The sequence below is a fragment of the Eurosta solidaginis genome, chromosome 2 (assembly GCF_040869045.1).
Source record: "Eurosta solidaginis isolate ZX-2024a chromosome 2, ASM4086904v1, whole genome shotgun sequence".
Taxonomy (NCBI): Eukaryota; Metazoa; Arthropoda; class Insecta; order Diptera; family Tephritidae; genus Eurosta; species Eurosta solidaginis.
In genome coordinates this window covers 116,317,661-116,338,639 of record NC_090320.1, presented here as the reverse complement: position 1 = coordinate 116,338,639, position 20,979 = coordinate 116,317,661, and the positions used below count along the sequence as shown (strand labels likewise).

The 20,979-nt window shown below is 41.2% G+C and overlaps 1 protein-coding gene across 2 annotated transcripts in view; it reads right to left on the bottom strand.

Moving 5' to 3' along the window:
* The window catches only part of LOC137240171 (uncharacterized), a 1,093,642-nt gene that overhangs the window by 169,924 nt on the left and 902,739 nt on the right, over positions 1-20,979 (bottom strand). For both annotated transcript variants that reach the window (XR_010949619.1, XM_067766100.1), the window contains exons 5-7: positions 16,173-16,432; positions 15,967-16,103; positions 14,368-14,508 (exon numbers count right to left, since the gene is read on the bottom strand). Coding sequence is in view for 1 of the 2 variants with exons in the window: in XM_067766100.1 (XP_067622201.1) it covers positions 14,368-14,508; positions 15,967-16,103; positions 16,173-16,432 (538 nt within the window). In the remaining variant the exon portion in view is untranslated. The remainder of the gene's footprint in view (positions 1-14,367; positions 14,509-15,966; positions 16,104-16,172; positions 16,433-20,979) is intronic.

Sequence of the window (20,979 nt, the reverse complement as noted above, 5' to 3'; positions counted from 1 at the left end):
TTTTATTATTTACTAGGAGATCCACTGATATGGGTTATGGGTTTTCTGACTTCGGACACTCTACCCATCGACTTTATCCCTGACAGGACGGAATATTGTATGCTGATAACTGCTCCATGTGCAACCTTCACACCAGTAATTCGCCGGGAGAGGAATGGGGAAGAGGACTCATCCGGGGAAGGGGACCGGTTTACTTGTTCACGGATGGGTCGAATATGGACGGAGAGGTTGGTGATCCTAAGATGGATGTACACTACTATAGTGAGACTTATCATAGTGTATGAAGCAGTTGCGTTCGCATCAAGGACCGTACAAAAGTCACTCACGAAGCTTCAACCCTAGGCATGTGTCTGCATTATGGGAGCTATGCGAACATGCCCCACGGCGGAAATATAGGTGCTGCCTAAGTCAACGCCTCTACACATAATAATTGAGCAGTCAGCCAGGAGTACTTTAGTAAACATAGCTAAAGAAGGATGCGGAAGAGGCAAAGTGATACAGTAACGGAACATGGAGAAGCTGAAGGAGCACTCATCCGACTTCACAGTGATGACACGACGAAACAAAATAGAGCTGGGGAGCAAGTGTATTTAGGACACCTCCAGAATTGAAGCGCTTCACCAGGAACACACTATAATATGGTACACCGATGGCTCGAAGACACCGGAGGGCATAGGAGCGGGTATTTCGGCCACCGAACCAAAATGTTCTTACCAATCGGAAAACATCCGAGCATCTTCCGAGCAGAAGTTTTCGCAATGAGCAGGTGTGCAGAAATAAATTTACAGCGGGGATATACAAACGAGAAAATAGCTATACTCAGCGACAGTCAGGTTTCGCTCAAGGCACTATCTCCAGTTGAGATTAAATCATCAACAGTCCTTGAGTGCGTAGAGAGGTTAAGCAGTCTAGGGGCCAATAACACCATCAGTTTAGCCTGGGTACCTGGACACAAACGAGTGGATGGTAACGAGCTTGCCAGGTTGGTGGCGGCGGAAAAGCCAATAGGACCCGAGCCCATCATACCGATAGTGTCACACACAACAAGGGAAGAGTTCAGGAAAAAAGAAGCGTGCCTCAGAGAATAACACTGGCGCGAAAGTCCAGGATAGTAGGATACAGCTCAAACCGATATAAAACCATGATTAATCTCCCAAAAAGCAGCCTTAGAATTTTAACAGGCATACTCACAGCTCACTGCAGGCTAAACAGCTCCATGGATAAATTACGCACATATATCGTCTAGTAAGCCTCTGTCGATTCTGTGATCGCGAAGATGAGACTGCAGAACACATTCTGATGGAATGCGATGCAGTCGCGAGAGGAAGATGAGAATTCAAAGAAATCAAAAACCGGTTTTTTGGGCATTTTCTTCTTTTCTTATTGAAAATTGAAAATATTTATTACTTTCATTAACAAAAATGTGTTTTTTGGCAGAAAATATAATTTTTTTTTTACTCACCACAGTGCGCGTTATTAGATTTTCACAAAGAGTATTGCAAAGAACACGAATCGCCTAACATGAAAAAGTGATGTGATAAAATGAAAAAATTAATTTCATAGCGAGCATGTTTTTTTTTCACTTCATCACTTCATCGAACGTGAATTGACCGCCTGATATATTGTATTGAAATTTAAAAGAAACCAATCAAATTAATTGACAAATATCATAGATACTACTTATACGTTATGCCTTTGTAACCGAAATTTACAATAACCGACTAACCGCAAGTGAGCGGTTATTCGACTAACCGTCGAATACTGGTAGTCGACTAATGACATATTCGAATAATTCGGTTAATCGACTAACCGAATACCAAGAGCCCTAGTCATTACTTGTAGAAATGCTCCAAAGGGGTTTACGGTCGCGTTTGAGACAATAACTTTTGTACGTTTATATTCCATCTGTAGCCAAATTTCGCGAATTACATATTAAGCATGAAAGCTTATTACAAGAAATAAATAGACAACCTTTTTCAAGTAATGCTGCGTTGCCAACCCCTAATAGAAGCTTGCATGGTCATAAGCATGTTGGGGAAGTTATTGGAAATGACATATAGCAAATGAATTCTTGAAGAGAATGTTTTCATGGCACTTTCTGGGCTGGCCGAACCCTTGCCGATAAGTGACCCCCGGTTAAATAAAATTTTGAAATAGGTTATTATGAATATGAATAAAGAAATTAAAGGTCAGATTGTGTCTTATTATAAGTCCAAGCATATTTTATGTGCAATACAACTTAGGTTATATTACGGTATACTAATCCTTATTCAACCTCGTATATAAGCCATATAATCTATTTTTATTTATTGCATTATCTTATGTAAGCTTGACTTTGGATGTGCTATAAGCCTTATATGAAAGGTCCTAATACAGCAAGTAGTATCTTGTAATAAGGCCTAATCTAATTTCTTTGGTCCATAAGCCTTATAGTAAATTTATTATATTCTACCTTATGGCTTATAATAATTCCTTACACAATTACCAGTTTATATTGGCTATAATCCTTACATTTGTCTTTCAATTGAATCGTATGCATATTTACATAAGTACGGGAAAATAAGGAGTTATCCTATTCGTTTGGATTCAATTTGCAACGGGTCGAGTCCGTCGTTCATCCCGTCCGTCGTGTATCATTGCATACCTCTCTTGTTTACATATGGTAAAGATTCCAGCGGTCTTACTTCGCTTGCTTTTTTCAAGATAGTTAAATACAGTCTCTAAACCAACCTAACGAAGTTGATCATATAAAATTTTAGCATTGTAGCTTTATTAATGAAGAAAATATCCTGTTAAATTTTGAGTTATCACAGAATTATATTTCATTTTGAAATAAAATTTATTTTTTACATGAGTATTAGTCGCGGTCCCCTCTCGTGCTGGTCGCAGGGGGCTTAAACGACTGCCTGAGGAATCTCTCTATTAGAAAACCTCAGACGGTGGTGAACTAAGAGGAAAGCCTCTCGTGGCTTGTAACCGTGGGATTGTAAACAGACCTCAACAGGTCAGTTTACGTCTCCTGCGGCTGTGAGCGGTGGGAGGATTGCTGCATCAGCACCATCCCAATCCAAGGTGTTGAGGTACCCGTGCCGCTGGATGAATGGTCAAGGGTGGGTTAATACAATTGCTGATCCCGAACGGTCCCCTCCGACGACCGGCAAGGTCGGTTGTATAAGTGCCTTCTCAACGCATACCGGCTCTGCGGACGAGTGACCAACCTGACATTAATTCTCACAGGGCCCGTTGCTACATGCGACGGAGACTGAAGAGGAGACGCTTCGGTGTACCATCCACAGTACACCGAATGCTCAATCAGTACCAACAACAGTAAAAAAGGTTTAGATGGGTACCAACCTCAGCATCGAGGGACCAACTTCCAACTCTAAAGAGGCTGGTGGTACCAACCACAGTACACAGGCCTCCAAAGGAAAGAAGAGGAAAAAAACCAAGGACAAATTAGGCATAACAGGTACCAGCGAGCGCTGTATACTCTACAGAGAATACAAAATGGCGAGATCGCAAGCGGTTCCGTTGACGTCGCATTTCTCACATCGATGGTAGAGGAGTACGAACGCTTCCAACAGCAGTGAGGCTGTTTCGAAAAAGCCCAAACGGGCGGGCACGGTACAGACATCCAGGAGTCACTTCAGTGAAGTCGCCAGAGACCACCTGCAAGTGGCCATAGTGGATGCTGACAGTCGATCGCCAGCAACGTTTCAGCAGAACTGGGTGGAGATCGAGATCGGGCAGTCGAAACTTGCCATGCGGTACGTGCGCGACAACCCCACTGCACCCCTCCCAGTCTTTGAATCCTCTGAGACCCTCAAAGGATACAGGATCATCAGGTGCGCGGACCAGGTCTCCTTGGAATTTCTGACAAGGTGTGTAGCACAAATTAGCGGAGAGGTAAACAATATCCAGCTAAGGCTAATACCTGCCTCAGAGGTTCCAAAAAGACCTCGTGGGCGCATTTGGCTCCCCCCCCCTGGAGGACTCGGGAGAGGAGTTGCTGGACTGCATCAAACTTTAATACAGCAACATTCCGGCCATTGCAGAATGGCAGTTATTAAAAGAGGAAACGCCGTCGAACACCAACAAACCAATCCTGCTGGCCATTTGTGAGGAGTCCCTAGAGGCTCTGGCCAAGGCGGACTACAAAATCGCCTTAGCTTTTCGCATGGCCAAGGTGAAGGTAGGGAGACGAAGTAGAAGGGGCAGGTAATCTGCTGCAGGGTGTCAACATCAAGGACGGGGAAACAACAGAAGTCTAAGTGTATGCAGATTAATCTGCAGCACTCTAAAATTGCTATAGATAATCTTGAAATCCTTCTCGGTGAGGAGGATATCAACATCAGCCTAATCCAAGAGCCCTGGGTCCACAATCAGGAAATCAGGGGGCCAAACATCAGCACACACAATCTGTTCTACAAACCAGATGCAGGTAAGCCAAGAGCAAGATATAAATGCTTTCTTATGTTCAAATTACAGCACAGCAGACCTACTAGTGGTACAGCTAGATGGCGTGTCCAACTAGGCCATCTACGTAGTCTCGGCATACATGGCCCGTGACCGGATGGCTCCACCTCCAGAGCTGGCAAAATATATAAATAATGGCGGCGGGTGCAGCATAATTATCAGCTGCGATGCAAATGCAAGAAACACGATATGGGGCAGCTCCTCAACCAACGACAGAGGAGAGTCCCTTCTACACATTATTCTTTATTCCAACCTCAGTATTTGCAACAGCGGCCACAAGCCCACTTTTATATTCCCTAGTTCAAACAGATTTCCGGGCTGGGAGGAAGTTCTAACTTTGACAACCGATGATGACCCGGCGCTAGTGGAAAACTGGAGAGTGTCAGACAAAGACTTTCTCTCTGACCACCGTGGGATCTTTTCGACATCATATTTGGATTTGGCCAGACTCATCGCTACAGAAACCCAAGAAGAACAAAGTGGGATAAATTTGTAAGGCTAACTATGCCAGCTTTAGAAATAAGCGAACCTAACATAAACTGCCGGCAAAAGCTCGATGAGCTAGTCGTCAAGGTAGAGCTCGCGATAACTACCTTTTACAACGCTTCCGAAGGCAGTCGGTTCTATGTACCGGAGCGATTCGGCATTTTTCCCGACCAAGGACTGTCATTTCAGTGTAATTCCATTTAATTTGTTGCGTCCCTCCCACAAATGGTCGTCCTCCCAGCAGCTCCTTTCAGCGGGACTTCTCCATATTCTCTTGCTCCGGGAAGGTATCGAACCCAAACGGGGACCGTCTCCTGACCCCGGTCCTGAGATCTGCATCTGCCGGAAAAGAATCTTTTTAGGACGATAATACTCTGTTCAGTGTGTCTCGGGTAAGGGATGGTTTCACCGGACAGGTTGTTCTGGGCTTGATCCCAAAACCCGACGTCCACGTAACTTTTATAAATCTTTTGTGGCTCCTTGTTGTTCACGCCCAAGGGCGTCCCGTAGTCTACGCCCCAGGCGTAGTCACCCATCACTTACTTCTAGAGTGACGACGTCTCCCCCGTTGCACTTTAGAATTCTGCAGTTAAATTGTAATGGATTAACTGGGAAGATCACGGAGATAGTCGATTTCATGAAGCGGCACAACATCCTCATTGCTCCGATTCACAGAAAAGAACGTCAGAGCAGAAATGGAGGCGGCCTCGCGTTTATCTTACACCATACAGTGTAATATCATTTATTTGAACTCGATATCGACCGCAGGGATAGTGTCTTAGAACGTCAAGGCTTATCTGTACGGTCAGGCGATGAAAACCTAGAAATCATCAACATTTACATCCCTCCTGCCACCTGTTGCCCCAGTGGATACCGCCCTAACATTAGCGCCTTACTCACTGGCAACAATCACATTATTTTAGGCGACTTCAATGCCCACCACGATCTATGGTATTCAAACTTGCAGGCAGACAGTAGAGGTGAGATTTTGGCGGATCAAATAGAAGAAACGACGTTCTGCACAATAAACTGAGATGCGCACACACGTATGGTAGGAAGCTCTCACAGTTCGCCGGATATATCTATCGTGAGCGCAGGACTCGTAAACTGCGTCAACTGACAGCCGATGGTAACATTGGCATCCGACCACCTGCCTATATTTATTTCGCTCGAGCGTACCGCCGACTTCATTGCCACAGAAAAACGAACTTCCATAAACTTTAAAAAAGGAAATTGGGACGAACACAAATCCTTTACAGACATCCGCTTTGCTTCCCTCCCAATCCGGACTGATGCTCGCCAAGGGGAGCGTGCTTTCGCAAGGTCATTTAATCCGCCTCGGCTCGCTTCATTCCCGCCGGTAGAATTCCCGAAATTCGGCCTCACTTTCCGACGGAGGCCGCAACTTTAGCGAGAGAACGTGACCTTATAAGACACCTCGGTCCCTGCGACCCGCAAATAAGGGATATAAACCAACGCATCAGAATGCTTGTGGATGAACACAAGCGGGCGAAATGGGAGGAGCACCTAAGCGGTTGTAACCTCTCTACCGGTGTAGGTAAACTTTGGTCCACCGTAAAGTCCCTATCGAATCCGTCTAAGCATAATGACAAAATTTCCATCGCCTTTGGCGATAAAGTGCTGTCAGATGCAAAAAATGTGTGAGCACTTTCTGCCGACAATATATTATGCATTCTACGGTCCACAAAGATAGACGTAGGGCCAACAGACACGCACATAAATATAAATTCAGCGCGTCACCAATTACCATCACCACCAAAGAGGTTGAGGATGCCGTCGGTCATGCTTAACCATACAAAGCAGTGGGCACAGACGGCATAGCCATGCCAATGCTTAAAAGCCTAGGGAAAGAGGGTTTAAAATATATAGCGCATGTCTTCAACCTGTCTCTTTTCACCTTTGTCATTCCCGAAAAATGGAAAATGGCCAAGGTGATCCCGCTACCAAAGCCTGGGAAACCAGCCACAGGCCCGGGACCACAGATCGATGAGCTTTGCAACAGAATAAACGGCTACCTCTCCAGTTTTTCGCCTCGCCAAACTTGGCATTATCACCATCTAAATCATCCGCGACCTTATTTACAACTTGGTCGTCCCAAATGTCGACCATTTTGAACATCCACGTCGATGGCGCTACGCTACCGACTGTCCTACACCCCAAAATCTTGGGTGTGACGTTTGATCAGGATCCCCTTTTTTGGTGAGCATGCAGCCGCAATTATACTGAAAATCAAGAGCCGTAATAAAGTCCTCAAATCTCTTGCAGGCAGTACTTGGGGAAAAGATAAAGAAACGCTCATTACTACTTACAAAGCGATTGGCCAGCCGAATACATGCTACGCGTCCCCTATATGGTCGCCAAGCCTTAAAGCTACTCACTGGAAGAAGCTACGGGCCTGCCAAACTATTGCTCTCAGAATCTCCACGGGCTGTCTTCTTATGTCCCCAGAACACCATTTACATAATGAGGCGCAAATACTCCCCATCAGGGAGAGAAAGAAAAACAGTTCCTGTTGAATACCCAGAAACCTGGTCATCCCAACAGGTATCTGATTGATGAGCCAACACCGCCTAGGGGCTTTAGGAGTCATCTCCGTAAGCATTATGAGGAAATACGGCACCTGAATACTCAGCCGTATGAAGCCAAAAAACACAAGCAGGTCCTCAGTGAGCTCCACAAACAGGCGTCGGACCTTTATGCCGGGAATTGCCCGGTGAATCCAGTACTCAAAGAACAGTACCCAAAACTTGCGAAAGAGGAACGCACACTCCCTAGGGAAACACGAGTCATTCTAGCTCAACTTCGATCTGGATACTGTAACAGGTTAAACTCTTACCTATCCAGAATCAACCCCGACATACAAAATGTATGCCCGCTTGCAAAGTGTCCCCACATGACACCAACCATCCCTTTAATTGTAATGTGGAACCAACGCCTCTAACAACCCTCTCGTTATGGTCCACCCCTGTTGAAACAGTAAGGTTCCTTGGACTCCCGTTACAGGATATTGATGACAATTTGTGATCGGTCGCACCTATTGGATGGGGCAAAGCACTGCAACAACAACAACAACCTATTACAACAATTGCACTCCATTTAGTATTCGTAAAACGAAGTCCCCACGCTGGTGGAGCGGGGACCTTAGGAAACTTAAAACGACAGTAGGGAAGGCATTTAATGAGTTCCTCACAACCAAGGAGTGGCAGCCATATAGGGAAGCGCTCAAAGCATACAAAAAAGCTATAAGGGTAGCGAAGGCTGTGTCCTGGCAATCCTTCTGCTCCTCAATAGAAAACACTCGTGAGTCCTCCAGACTGAGTAAAATTCTGTCCAAAGTACACCACAACAATCACTTCGTAAAAAAAGAGGTAGGCCTATGGACAAACTCAGCAGAGGACTCCCTGGGCACACTCATCAATACTCACTTGCCTGGATGCGATCTAGCACCAGTAAAAGAATCTCTCTACTGGACAGGATAATAGACAGCGAAAGATCAGGTTTGCCATCAATGGCTTCTCTCCACTCAAATTGCCCGGTGTGGATGGCGTTATCCCGGTAATACTACAAAAGCTAGGTGATGCAATGATCCTCTGGCTGGAAACGGTATACAGAGCGAGTATCGCCCTGACCTATATTCCACAAAGCTGGAGAAAAACAAAGGTAATCCTTCTGCCAAAAGCGGGCAGGCGCACACACGAAAATGCCAAAGACTAGAGGCCAATAAGCATCACATCCTTCATGTTCAAGGTCCTTGGGAGGCTTCTGGATATCTATATTAGATCAATAATAACAGGACCAAACCTGTCAAAGGCACAACACGCCTACATGAAGGGAAGATCTACGGAGACCGCCCTCCATGAGCTAACAGGTTTTGTGGAAAGATCACTACACTGCAAACAATTCAGACTAGCAGCTTTCCTAGATATAGAAGGCGCCTTCAACAACATCGAAACTGGCACAATTGTGAAAGCCCTGCAAAGGGCCGGAGTTGACAAGCAGATTTGTGGATGGACTCAATCAATGCTGGAAAACAGAACCATACAAGTGGAATTGGGCTCACTGACAATGACCCGCAAAGTGGGTAGAGGTAAACCCCAGGGCGGGGTCCTCTCGCCACTATTCAGGGGTCATTGTACTGAACGAGATACTACTCGAACTCGACAAGAATGGTGTTAAGGCAGTAGCATACGCAGACGACGTGGTCATTGCAGTCTCGGAGGCTTTTCCCTCCACGCTAAGCGACATCCTTCAGGGTGCGCTAAGCAGGCTACACACCTGGGCGGCATCGTGCTACCTCAACATCAACCCTAGCAAAACAGAACTGATACTGTTTAGTAACAGAACGAAAATACCAACATTTCGACGGCCACCACTGGATGGTACGGAACTCTCGCTCTCAACTGGAGTTAAGTACCTAGGCGTCGTAATAGAAAACAAGTTAAATTGGAAAACCAATATCGAAAAAAAGTAGAGAAGGCGTATATCGCATACTACTCGTGCAAGAGAATAGTCAGCAGAAATTGGGGCCTAAAGCCAAAACTTATGATGTGCCTCTACACGGCGGTCATAAGGCCCATCCTGGCGTACGGAGCCATAGCATGGTGGCCTGCCCTGAACAAGCAATACTACACTAAAAAACTAGACAAAGTGCAAAGGGCAGCATGCGCAGGGGTAACAGATGCACTTAGATCGTGCCCGACCTACGCACTAAATGTTATACTTAACCTACTGCCACTGGTCCTCCACATCAGATATACAGCGATCAGCACAGCCATCAGGCTAAGGGAGTCTAGATGCTGGAAAGTAAAACGATATGGCCACAGCGACATCCTAACAAGGCTCGCCGATGTGGATTCGACAACAGATTACCTCTCAAAAACACTGATCTTCAACAAAAATTACAAGGTGCAGATACCCTCTAGAACGGATTGGTCGGCCGACAAAGTTGGCAGGAAGGGGGTCGCCTCACTCTACTCGGATCCAAAATGGACTGCGGCGTCGGCGCAGGTGTCTTCTCCAACCAACTAAAAGTCGCAATCCCCATCCGTCTTCCAAATACAGCTAGCATCTTCCTAGCAGAGCTGCAAGGAATAGAGAGGGCTTGCGTCTTGCTGCTGCAAAACCCTATAGACCGTGAGGTAGTCATATACTCCAACAGTCAAGCGGCGCTCAAAGCGATAGAATCACCGTACACATTCTCTAAAGCCGTCGATAACTGTAAGAGGGTGCTACGTTAAGCAGCTAACCAGGCAGCTATCACACTCAACTGGATACCTAGCCACAGGAACATTGACGGCAACGAAAAAGCGGATAAATAGCAAAGGCAGGAGCATCATTAGACATCACGGAAGCAGTCGCGGTGTATCGGCCACTCACATGAATTAAAAGAGAGATAGCAATCCGTGATTGGTACTCTACAGACACCTGTAGAATCATCAAATTAATCTGGCCAGAGTACAACTAGAAAAGGACCGATGATCTACTAAATAGGTCTAGGAAGGAAATATACAGAATCTCGGCCACTATTACAGAGCACTGGTCGTTTGGCCCGCACACGAGTAGAAGGGGTATCCCTACAATGAGAGATGTAGGAGCTGTAGACAGGAGGATGCCGAGGAATCGTTTACTCACTTCCTCTGCGAGTGCCCAGCCCTCGCGAATTTTCGGTACCGAAATCTAGCCAACTATGTATTTCCGGACTTAAGGGCGGTGTCAAACTGCCGCATCAAGGACATCAGTAGGTTTATTTTTTTAACCAAGTGGTTTGACTAAAACAATACGCAGGGTACATCAGCCAAAATATAATTGGTAACAGAAGAAAGTGCATCAAAATGGCGCCTAGAGCGCTACTTGGGCCCAGCAACCATTAGTGTCAGATAAAGTAGTGTGTTGAATTTCATTTCAATACATTTCTTTAAATGATATTTATTGCAAAAAAAGTGTGATGATGACCCTCGGACAAATAGGCTAACGGATAGACCGATGAATGGCCTAACAATGCTAACATAACCTTTTTTTAGGTTGAGACTACCGATTTTTTCCGTTGGCTATCAAAAAATCGGTAGGTGTTACCACCGATCAAGTCGATAGTTGCTAACGAAAAATCGGGTTTTTTTCAAGACGTTCATAGTCAAAGTATTACGACATATGTTAAACGTGAGCACCTGTCTTTGGTAGACCCAACTCCACGGTGTCAAACACGGATTTAATTGCATGATCAGTGGCCTAACTATCGGCTCCATGTTGCATTCCTCGCCACTTCTTAGTCTAATCATTGGTACCAAATAAGCTTGTAATCGGATATTTCAATCAAAAGTTCTTACCTTGGTCTGATTTGGAGTCTATCTAAGCTACAACCATTTTAAGGACAACTCACCTTGAATTCCAATACCGTTCCACACAAAGCACAAATATTCCGTTGTAACACGTTCTGCTGCTAAGGCTCATCAGATACATGATACTGTATCATGTTCTGCTGCTAGGGCTTGTCAGATACATCATACTATTCCACAATTTTAATGCATGTATTAGGGGATGTGAACAACCCGTTCTGAACACCAGGAATAATAATAAAAGAAAACCTGCCTCACAATCAAGGTTTCATACACATCATGATCAAAAATGTCCCTTCGCTGTGACTAACTACTTCGACGTCATCATAAGGTTGAAATAGCTTTTCGCCGTGAATATACCATAATTTTAATGCCTGTACTCATCAGAAACATGAATAGTCACAGGTACTACGCTCATTTACTCTTAAGATACATCTACATTAATCACAGGTACCAACACATTTACACTTAAGATACATCTCATGAATCACATGTACTAGCACATTTACTTTAGATCAATGGTCACCATTCAGCATAGCCTGACGCCGTTTCAAACATTTCAAAAAGAAGGGTGGGCACAAACCCACTCTTACAACTATTAACTGTAATCAACAAACGATAAGCATCTGCTTTTATTTCTAAGAAGTCTCCCAATGTTTAATCATCTATTTTACCTCCATTTACAATTTCCGCAGAAGAGTCTTTGAAATATTCATGCTTAGGCTAGAACAGTATTGAGGCAGTTTACCTCGTGGACTGACCAAGAGTAAATTATATGCCAACTTTCTATCGAAGAAGACCGCATTACTCCAAAGAGAATGCTTTATTGTCTGATTGCAAGGCTGAAGCAACCGCATTACTCTGAAGAGAATAATTGATTGCCGACTCCAACGAAGAAGAGACTGCATAGCTTCATTAAGTATGCTTTATTGAAAACTTCCACGGAAGTGAATTCATCGTATTGAGGAAAAACTAAAGGCTAAAATCAAAGGAAAAACCAGAATTTTTGAAACAACAGCCCCCGCGATTCATCCCAGTCCTCAAGGCAGGAGATGGGATCCGAATACAAGCATCGTGCGATACATTGTATCAGATCACAACAGGGCTGTCCTGCTCCCCGCGGTACAGTTTTTATAACGAACGTGATAGGATCGAACAGGCGGTACACTGCGTCCACTCTGCTCCCTTTCGAGTAAACATCACTCATGGATTGGTCAACCATGCTATTATAATCTCCTTTTACAATCGGTATAACTACCTTAACCCGCAGGAGGATAGTCAAAGTATTGGAGGAGAAAGAAATTGACCTCTTATTGTTTGAAAGGCTTTCTTTTTTGCTTTTCCAGCAGAATAATTGGTTTTTCACTGGAAGCTGATTCAGTGGTTATGCTATCTCTGCAAAATTTTGTTTAAATCTTCTGTAGTAATTACAAGATATTAAACAGCTTCTAACTGCATCAGCTTTTCTGGGCTTGGGATAGTTTTAACAACCTTTTGTTGCTGTGATCGGTTGTTACGCATCCATTTGTAATTAATTGAACTCAGTAAGTGACTTCTGTGTGTAAGAATTTACAATTAGTTTAGATTGAATGTACTTAATCTTGCTATCACTTTTCCAAATCTCGGCTGTGCTCTCTTTTTAAATACTATCTTTCTAAATACTATCACATCATCCACGCTTGGCACGGCAGCCGGTTCGATGTGCCGGATGGATTTTTTCCCGACCAAGGGCTGCCATTTCAGTGTAACCCCATTTAATTTGTTACGACCCTCTCGCGATTTGTCTTCCTCGGAGCAGTTCCTTGCAGCTGGACTTTTACATACCCTTTGCTCCGGGAATGTATTGAACTTAGCCCCGGCCCCAGGTTGTGGTTTTGCTCTGTATGTCGGAAAAGAATTCACCTCAGATAGTCATACTCTTGTTAGTGTAACGTGTAAAATATGGTTACACTGTTCGGGTTGTTCTCGGTTAGAACCCACATTCGTCGCCCGGAATTTCTACAAAATCTTTGTGGCTCCCTGTTGTTCACGCCCAAGGACGTCCCGCAGTTCACTCTCAGGCGTACCTCTGCCACCTTCTAGCAGCAACGCTGCCCAGCAGGCCACATCAACTGCCCGCTGTTTCCAACGCCAAACGACGCTTCCAGCTCATGCGCCTCCTTTTTGCCACTTGCTGTCCTCCTCCTGACCCCTGAAAAGAGTACTAACATTAATTCACCCTTCAACTTTTCAACCTTCACAAATCAATCTTTTGCTGCTCTCCCCACTCCGACTGATGTCCGGCAAGGCAAGCGTGCGTTCCACAAGTTCATTGCTTCTGCAAGCTTTATTCCTGCCGGTAGAATACCAGAAATCATATCGCATTCCCCGGCTGAAGCTTCAAAACTAAGCAAGAGAACGTGACTTGGCGAGACAACTCAACCCTAGAGACCCGCATATTAGGAATCTTAACTTGGATATTATGCAGCTGGTAAATTAACGCAAACGTTCTAAATGGGAGGAGCATCTGAAGAACTGCAACCTCTCTGCGTGTGTTTAAACTTTATCGGATTCGAAGACATCCGCGACCGCCTTTTACAGACAATTTATAGTGCATACAAGGCCAGACGCAAACAGATGGACACATAGACATAACACGACATTTCGCCCTCACCATCACCATCACCCTCATAGAGGTTGATAAAGCCATCCAAAAGGCCATGCCAATGCTAACAAACCTAGGCGCTGAGGGATCGAACTACTTGACGCACGTTTTCAACCTGTCGTTGAAGTCTTTTGTCATTCCCGAACAATAGAAAATGGCAAGGATAGTTCCACTACTAAAGCCTGGTAAACAAGCTAACGAAGGCACGTCATATCGACCTATATCACTCCTTTCGCCAGTAGCGAGGACATAAAAGGAGTCCTAGTCTTTATTGGCTCGTTGACATCCGAAAACAACGGCATATTCTCTTTCTCACCACCGTCTTTCGCTTCGCTCTAATATTCGCTTTTACCAGAACTAAGACTCTCTTACTTGTTTAAGTAATAGTGAAATAAATACTACTCTTACCTTAAACCATCACTACGTTCGGCAACACCATGTCCACAGCGCTTATCTTTTTTCCATTCTCCCATATATGTTTCTATTACTGCAGCATCAAGTTGTTCGTCTTCCATTGTAAAGCTTGCGTTTGAGTCCGTGTGTGTCGACCTTGAACAAAATAACAAAAATTAAAAAAAAAAAAAAAACAAGTAAAAGTGTCTAAGTTCGGATGTAACCGAACATTATATACTCAGCGTGAGCTTCAATTGTACATTTCATTTCAGATAAATTACTTTTCTACATAACACGTGGCACCGCCCGTTTAAAAGAAAAGTGTCTCCCCATTTCCTCTAACAATAAAACTTGATAAGTGAAATATCATTGATTCAAAACAATTTTTTTCTAAGTTATAACTTATTATTCTAATCTACGACCCTTTTAAACTTGTTTTATATCTAAGTTGCCGTGGTCTTTAACCGATCCCGTCCATTTATTACGATATGTTAATTTTTCTTCGAGTTATGGCTCCCGAAACATAGAAAATTGCTTAGTCATAAAAGGGACGGTGCTACACCCATTTTCAAAGATTTTAGTGTTTTCCAATTTAATGTTATAATTCAATTAGAAAGTAAAATACTATTATTACAAAGCTCCTTTTCGCTAAGATATAGCTTATTATTTTCGTCTACGACCCTTTTAAAAATCTTTTATATAAAAGTGGGCGTGGTCTTTAACCGTTCTCGCCCATTTTTTCTTGAGATATTTCCTGCTATAGGGAAAATTTGTGTACCAAATTTTATTACGATCCGTTAATTTTCCTCCGAGTTATGGCTCCCGAAACAGAAAATTGCTTAGTCATAAAAGGGGAGGTGCCACTCCCATTTTTTTAAATTTGAAGTTTTTCCTATTTGCTGTTATAAATCCACTTGGGAAATGAAATACCATTGATATAAAGCTCTTTTTTGCAAAGATATAGCTTATTTTATTCGTCCCCGACCCTTTTAAAAATCTTTTATATAAAAGTGGGCGTGGTAATTAACCGATTTCGTTAATTTTTCTTCAAATCATTCCCTATAGTAAAGGCAACCTCTCTGCCGAATTTTGTTACGATAGGTTTAACGATTTTTGATTTATGATTAATAATATTTGTAAAATTGATTTAATCACAAGTGGGCGGTGCCACGCCCATTTTAAAAAAAAATTTTCAAATTTTTATCAAGAGTTTCAATATCAGTCCAAACGTCAAAGTTCAACATTCTAGGTGTATTATTTACTAAATAATGAGGTTTTTTGTGTTTTCCAAAATGTTATATGTTATCGGTTATCATCCGATTTCGTTCATTTTCAATACCAATCTATTCTGTGTCCAGATAAGCTCGTGTACCTAATTTGGTGAAGACATCTTAATAGTTACTCAAGTTATCGTGTTAACGGACAGACGGACGGACGGACGGACGGACATGGCTCAATCAAATTTTTTTTCTTTACTGATGATTTTGATATATGGAAGTCTATATCTTTCCCGATTCCTTTATACCTGTACAAGCAGCCGTTGTCCAATCAAAGTTAATATACTCTGTGTGCAAAGCACTCTGAGTATAAAAATTTATAAACACACCTTCTTACCTTGATGTTAAATTTGATTGTTCGGAGCCTGTGCTTACCCATGATGAGGTAGAAGTCGTAGACCTTACACTGCTCGACCCTAATGTGCCACGTTTGTCTAAATCGCCAGTACTTTTTTGTTTTCGCATATTAAAACCCTTTAAACGCGTACAAATTTGTATTGAAAATAAAAATGAGTAAGCTGCCATATATAATTAGTTATTTACCGATAAAAACCCCTTTTTTGACTTTTCTGTTAAGCTATTTCGTCGCGTGGATAATTTGTCAGATTTTGAACTTAAAACAAAACCTCCTCTTATCCCTTCAGAACGAGTCTTTTCTGCTTCATTTGCATCTGAACTACGTACTGAGTTCAAAGATGAATGCATATCTTTTCGTCGATAATGCGATGCTAGCCCAAAAGGAGCCGACGTGCGAATCCCGTAGCCATGGCGCTTTCCCTCCTGCCATTGCCCTTGATATTTTCCTATATCGAGTATAAATAATTGCATTATAAGATATTATGTAGCACTATTTCATGCAAATAACCGCAAAAGTCGAGATAAGAAAGATTAAGTTTGAAGCTGCAAGTATGTGTTCAACCATAATCCCTAAACTTCGTTTCCCAATAGTGCGTATACGCTCAAACACTTGTGAATTCCATAAAACATAAGACACAATTTTACAAAAAAGTATATATGTACTCGTATACACTAGAAGACCCCGCAGACGTTGTTCTTCTCTAATATTTGTCTATCTGAATATCTCTTAGGAAGTTTTAACCCCTTACCTCACCCCCACCCAGTTCTAGTCCCAATCCCAGTTTCAGTCCTAGTTACAGCTCTAGTTCGAGTCCAAATCCCAGTCCCAGTCGGTCCCTTTTCCCAAATTTCAAGGAAATCGAACTATGAACAGAACTTGTTCGAATATATCGGTATAGGATATGTATCCTCGCTCCACTTTTCGGAAAAAAGTTTCGCCAATACTAATCTAGGCAAAAGTCTACCTATATATTAACTTTCAAGCAAATCGTACCGTGAATAGAAATCGTTCGAATGGATCGGTCTCTGGTCCACTTCTTGGAAAGAATTTTTCTCTGTAAGAATCACCATCGTACTTCAAGGTATATTCTAAAAAAAGAAATAGCTAAATCGATCCAACCGTTTTCGAGTTCTGCGCTTAGCAGCGACTAATTTTTTACTTTATGGACTAACAGACCCGGCAAAATTTGTTCTACCCTATCATTTGATCTATCTGCATAACTTTTAGGAAGTTTTTATTCTTTCTCCTTCCCCATCTCTCCCCATTTTATCTCTCCCTTTATTCACTCTCTGCCTCTCCCTTTCTGGGCTTCTTTCTTCCCCTCCGCTTTTCCCTCCCTTCTTTTCTCTCTACCTTCTTCTCCTTTCTGCTCCGCTCAATCTATCTCTATCTGTATATCTTCATCTAACTCGGTCTCTTTCTCAGTTTCTTTTCTTTCTTTCCTTTCCACTTCTTTACTTCCCTTTCTTTTCTTTCATTTCAGAAAAGCTCACTGAACACCTTTGCAACTATTTTGATAAATGTATGCAATAATTTAATCTTTATTTACGAACAATATTGATCACTTGTAATCATTTCGCTCAGGCTATTTATTTCTGTTTGAAAAATAACACTTTTGTTATGATAAAATTAATTCGCTATGAGCACAGCTTGCACAAATTACGAACAAATTTTAATAAGAAAATTCGTGAAAAAACACATTTAGGGTTGCCATGAAAAAATATAAAAATTTAATACTCAGTCATTTTGTCTTTACGATCAGCATACAAATTAGCATAAAAAATATATTGGAGAATTAAGTCTCCTTAGTGCACAGACATTAGCATATACATATAAAAAAATAAAGCTTTCGTTTATAATTTGTAACGAAAGAGTATTTTTCAATATATTGTAACGAATTTTGGGAAATTCCGCAACCTTTTACTAACGTTCGAATCACTAAACTGTTGAATAAATACCTCCACTATTCAATAATGCAAAATGGCCTTTATTAAAGCACTTCACAATAAAACTTCTACTTCTCAACAGATAGCGTGCTTAAATCAAACTGATCGCCATGCCTCAGCTGGTGTTGCTTTTATACTCTTTGATTTCTTTGCATATTTCTAGGCGTTTCTAGAATTTACTATTTGTTTACCAGCTATAAAATTACCTACTACCTTACTACAGGTGCAGGTTCTAGCTTCTCATATGCGCGTGTATATGTGAGTGATACTTCCATAGATGATTGCCTACTTTTGCGAGTATCTCAGATATATGCATGTGTTCGTGCGTCTCTCCGTTGCTTGTATGGACATATGTATAGACATAATGATTGACTTGTTGATGTGCATACAAGTCACTGCTTAGCATTGGTTTAGAGATTATAGTATTCCTTAGTGTTGCTAATATTCGTCACAATATGTACGCATCTTAACCATTTATGTATGTTGCATTAACTTGGCAACACGCATAAATATGTACATACATATGTCAAGCTGATATAAAATGAAAATACATACATACATCCATATATATAAATGTACACCCGAAGTTAAATAACGCAGCGAATGCTATGTACGTACGTATGTGACCCATCATGTCTCACTCACACCAAGTATGCGCGCACAGTTGACAGCGAACCAAAGAGGATAAATATAATAAGAGCAGTCACTCCTTATTTTTTAGGCATTTACTCGATGTAAACTATGAGGTAGTCGCTACTTTTTTTTGGGCGAGATGTTTATAAATGTCTTCTATACATTTTCATGGGGTATTTGTGTTTATTGTTCCGACTGTATTTAATTAATTATTTAATTCTCTTTCCAAAAAACACGTTTGCATAAAGAGACAACACCGCATGGATAAATGGAAGGCAATTCAAAAATGTCCCTCATAAAACTAAAGTAGCGACAACCTCACAGTTTACATCGAGTAAATGCCTAAAAAATAACGAGTGACGGCTCTTATTATATTTGTCCTCTTTGAGCGAACACCCAAACGCACTTTCATTTTTTTGTAAAGATGTTACGTTTGTTTAAACAATAGAAGAAATATTCCAATCGATCCATCCGTTTTGAATTTATAGCTGTGTAAAGAAAAAATTTTTGATTTTTTACTACAAAAGTAGAGTTTTTAGACTTTCTTAGGCAATTTTTAGAATTTTTCTCTCCGTCAGAAGAATCCTCGTACCTCAAGGAGCATTCTAGAAAAAGAATTAGCAAAATCGGTCCAACCTTTCACGAGATTCGCGCTTACAACGCAGTTCAGCGAATTATTTTTATATTATAGATAAAAAGTATGGTGTATTTGTATATGTTTCCATATGATAAGGCATTTCAGAGTTTTGTGCATTTGGTATTGGAAGCGTTTTAATAGCAAATATAAGCTGCAATCGTGAATAATTTTTTTAATTTACACTCCGGGTGGTTGCAAAATCTCTTCCGAGGGACGATGCCGCCTAGAATAGCTTTTTCCTATTATTTATATTTATTTTTTCTAAATTTTCGAAGTTGCTTTGGTCGGTACATTGACAGTAGCTGATTTGTTATTCTATATTGAGAAAATATACTACAGTTTTTGATACTGCATTTGAACAAAATCCAGAACTCCATTAATATGTAGATACTTGTTTCTAACAAATGCAAAGAAAAGCAGGGAACAGGGTGTTGTCCTGCTTCTTGAAAGACTATAAACGAGTTATTCGCATTATAGAAAACGACCGAATAAATAGTCTTCATACGGTTGTTATGGATAGCATAGAAGGTAGTTTATTACCCGAGATATTACTATTATAACAATATTTGTAGAAGTACAAAAACAATTATGGTACAGCTTTGCTTTGGTGCCGGATAATTAAAGCCCAACAAAAAATGACTAGGTATCGAAAGAAGTGTTTTTACCTCGGTATCAATAATTCGAAATGCGCAATTGAATATTTTGCTTCTGTTAAAAGTATATCTACAGAGAAGACCTTTCAGCACAGGCTTTCACAAAAAATGTGTGCTTTAAAAAAAACGGCATGTTAACGCATGCAAATATTCAACTTTTTTTCCAATATCTGTGACAGAAATATAATTTTTAGTTTCACTTTTGGAGAATGGAAACCGAGGCCTTAACGCTTTTTCTAATACCTCTCCCGATATATAGTAAAGCACCTCTCCCGAAGATTAATAAATATATGCCATAACTAAAACATTTCAAAATATTTTGGTTTAGTTCAAAGCAAGTTGCTCATTTATGAAACTAAAAAAGATTATTATTACACATAATTAGAAAATTTTATAAGCGAGCCACCTTACAAAGATCACTGCTCTGACCGGTAGAGGGTGAAGGTTAAGTATTTGCGTTTTCACTATACCTTATTTAAAAAAAAAAAAATCCTTGCAAAAAACTGCAAATTTATAGTGGAATTATTAATACCTCTATTGGTGATAACTTCTGAACGGATAAATATATTTAACCAATTTCGTGTTCTATATACTATAATTGAGGCACGAGTTTTCAAATTTTCAGTAAACCTACCATTTCTAGTACCTAATAGTTTTCCTGCAAATTTGCGAAAAGCTATTCTTAGACTCAATCTCTCCGAAATTTTAAATATTACTCATTTTAATAACTATCCGAAACCTTACATTAGATGAGTCTTAAAATAACATTTATGTGCGAAATACATTTTTTAAGTCCCCAAAACATTTTTTTGCGAAAGTATAATTACGAACGTCGTAAATTTGGCATTGTCAATGTGCCACTGAAAGTCATAATAAGTCATACAAAGATACAAAAATTCTCAAATGGATATATTTTTAGGTTGGAAGGTTCAACCAATGATTGAAAATTGTTGTGAAAATTAAAATTTTTAGTTAGAATTTCTAAACCTTTTAGGAATATGCAGTTTTATGACATTAAATATTTAAATGATGTCTAAGTTGAAATCTTTTCCGGAAAAATCTTTTCTGGAAAATCAACATATAAATTGGCAAATTCTTTAAAAAATACAACATTAACACAGCA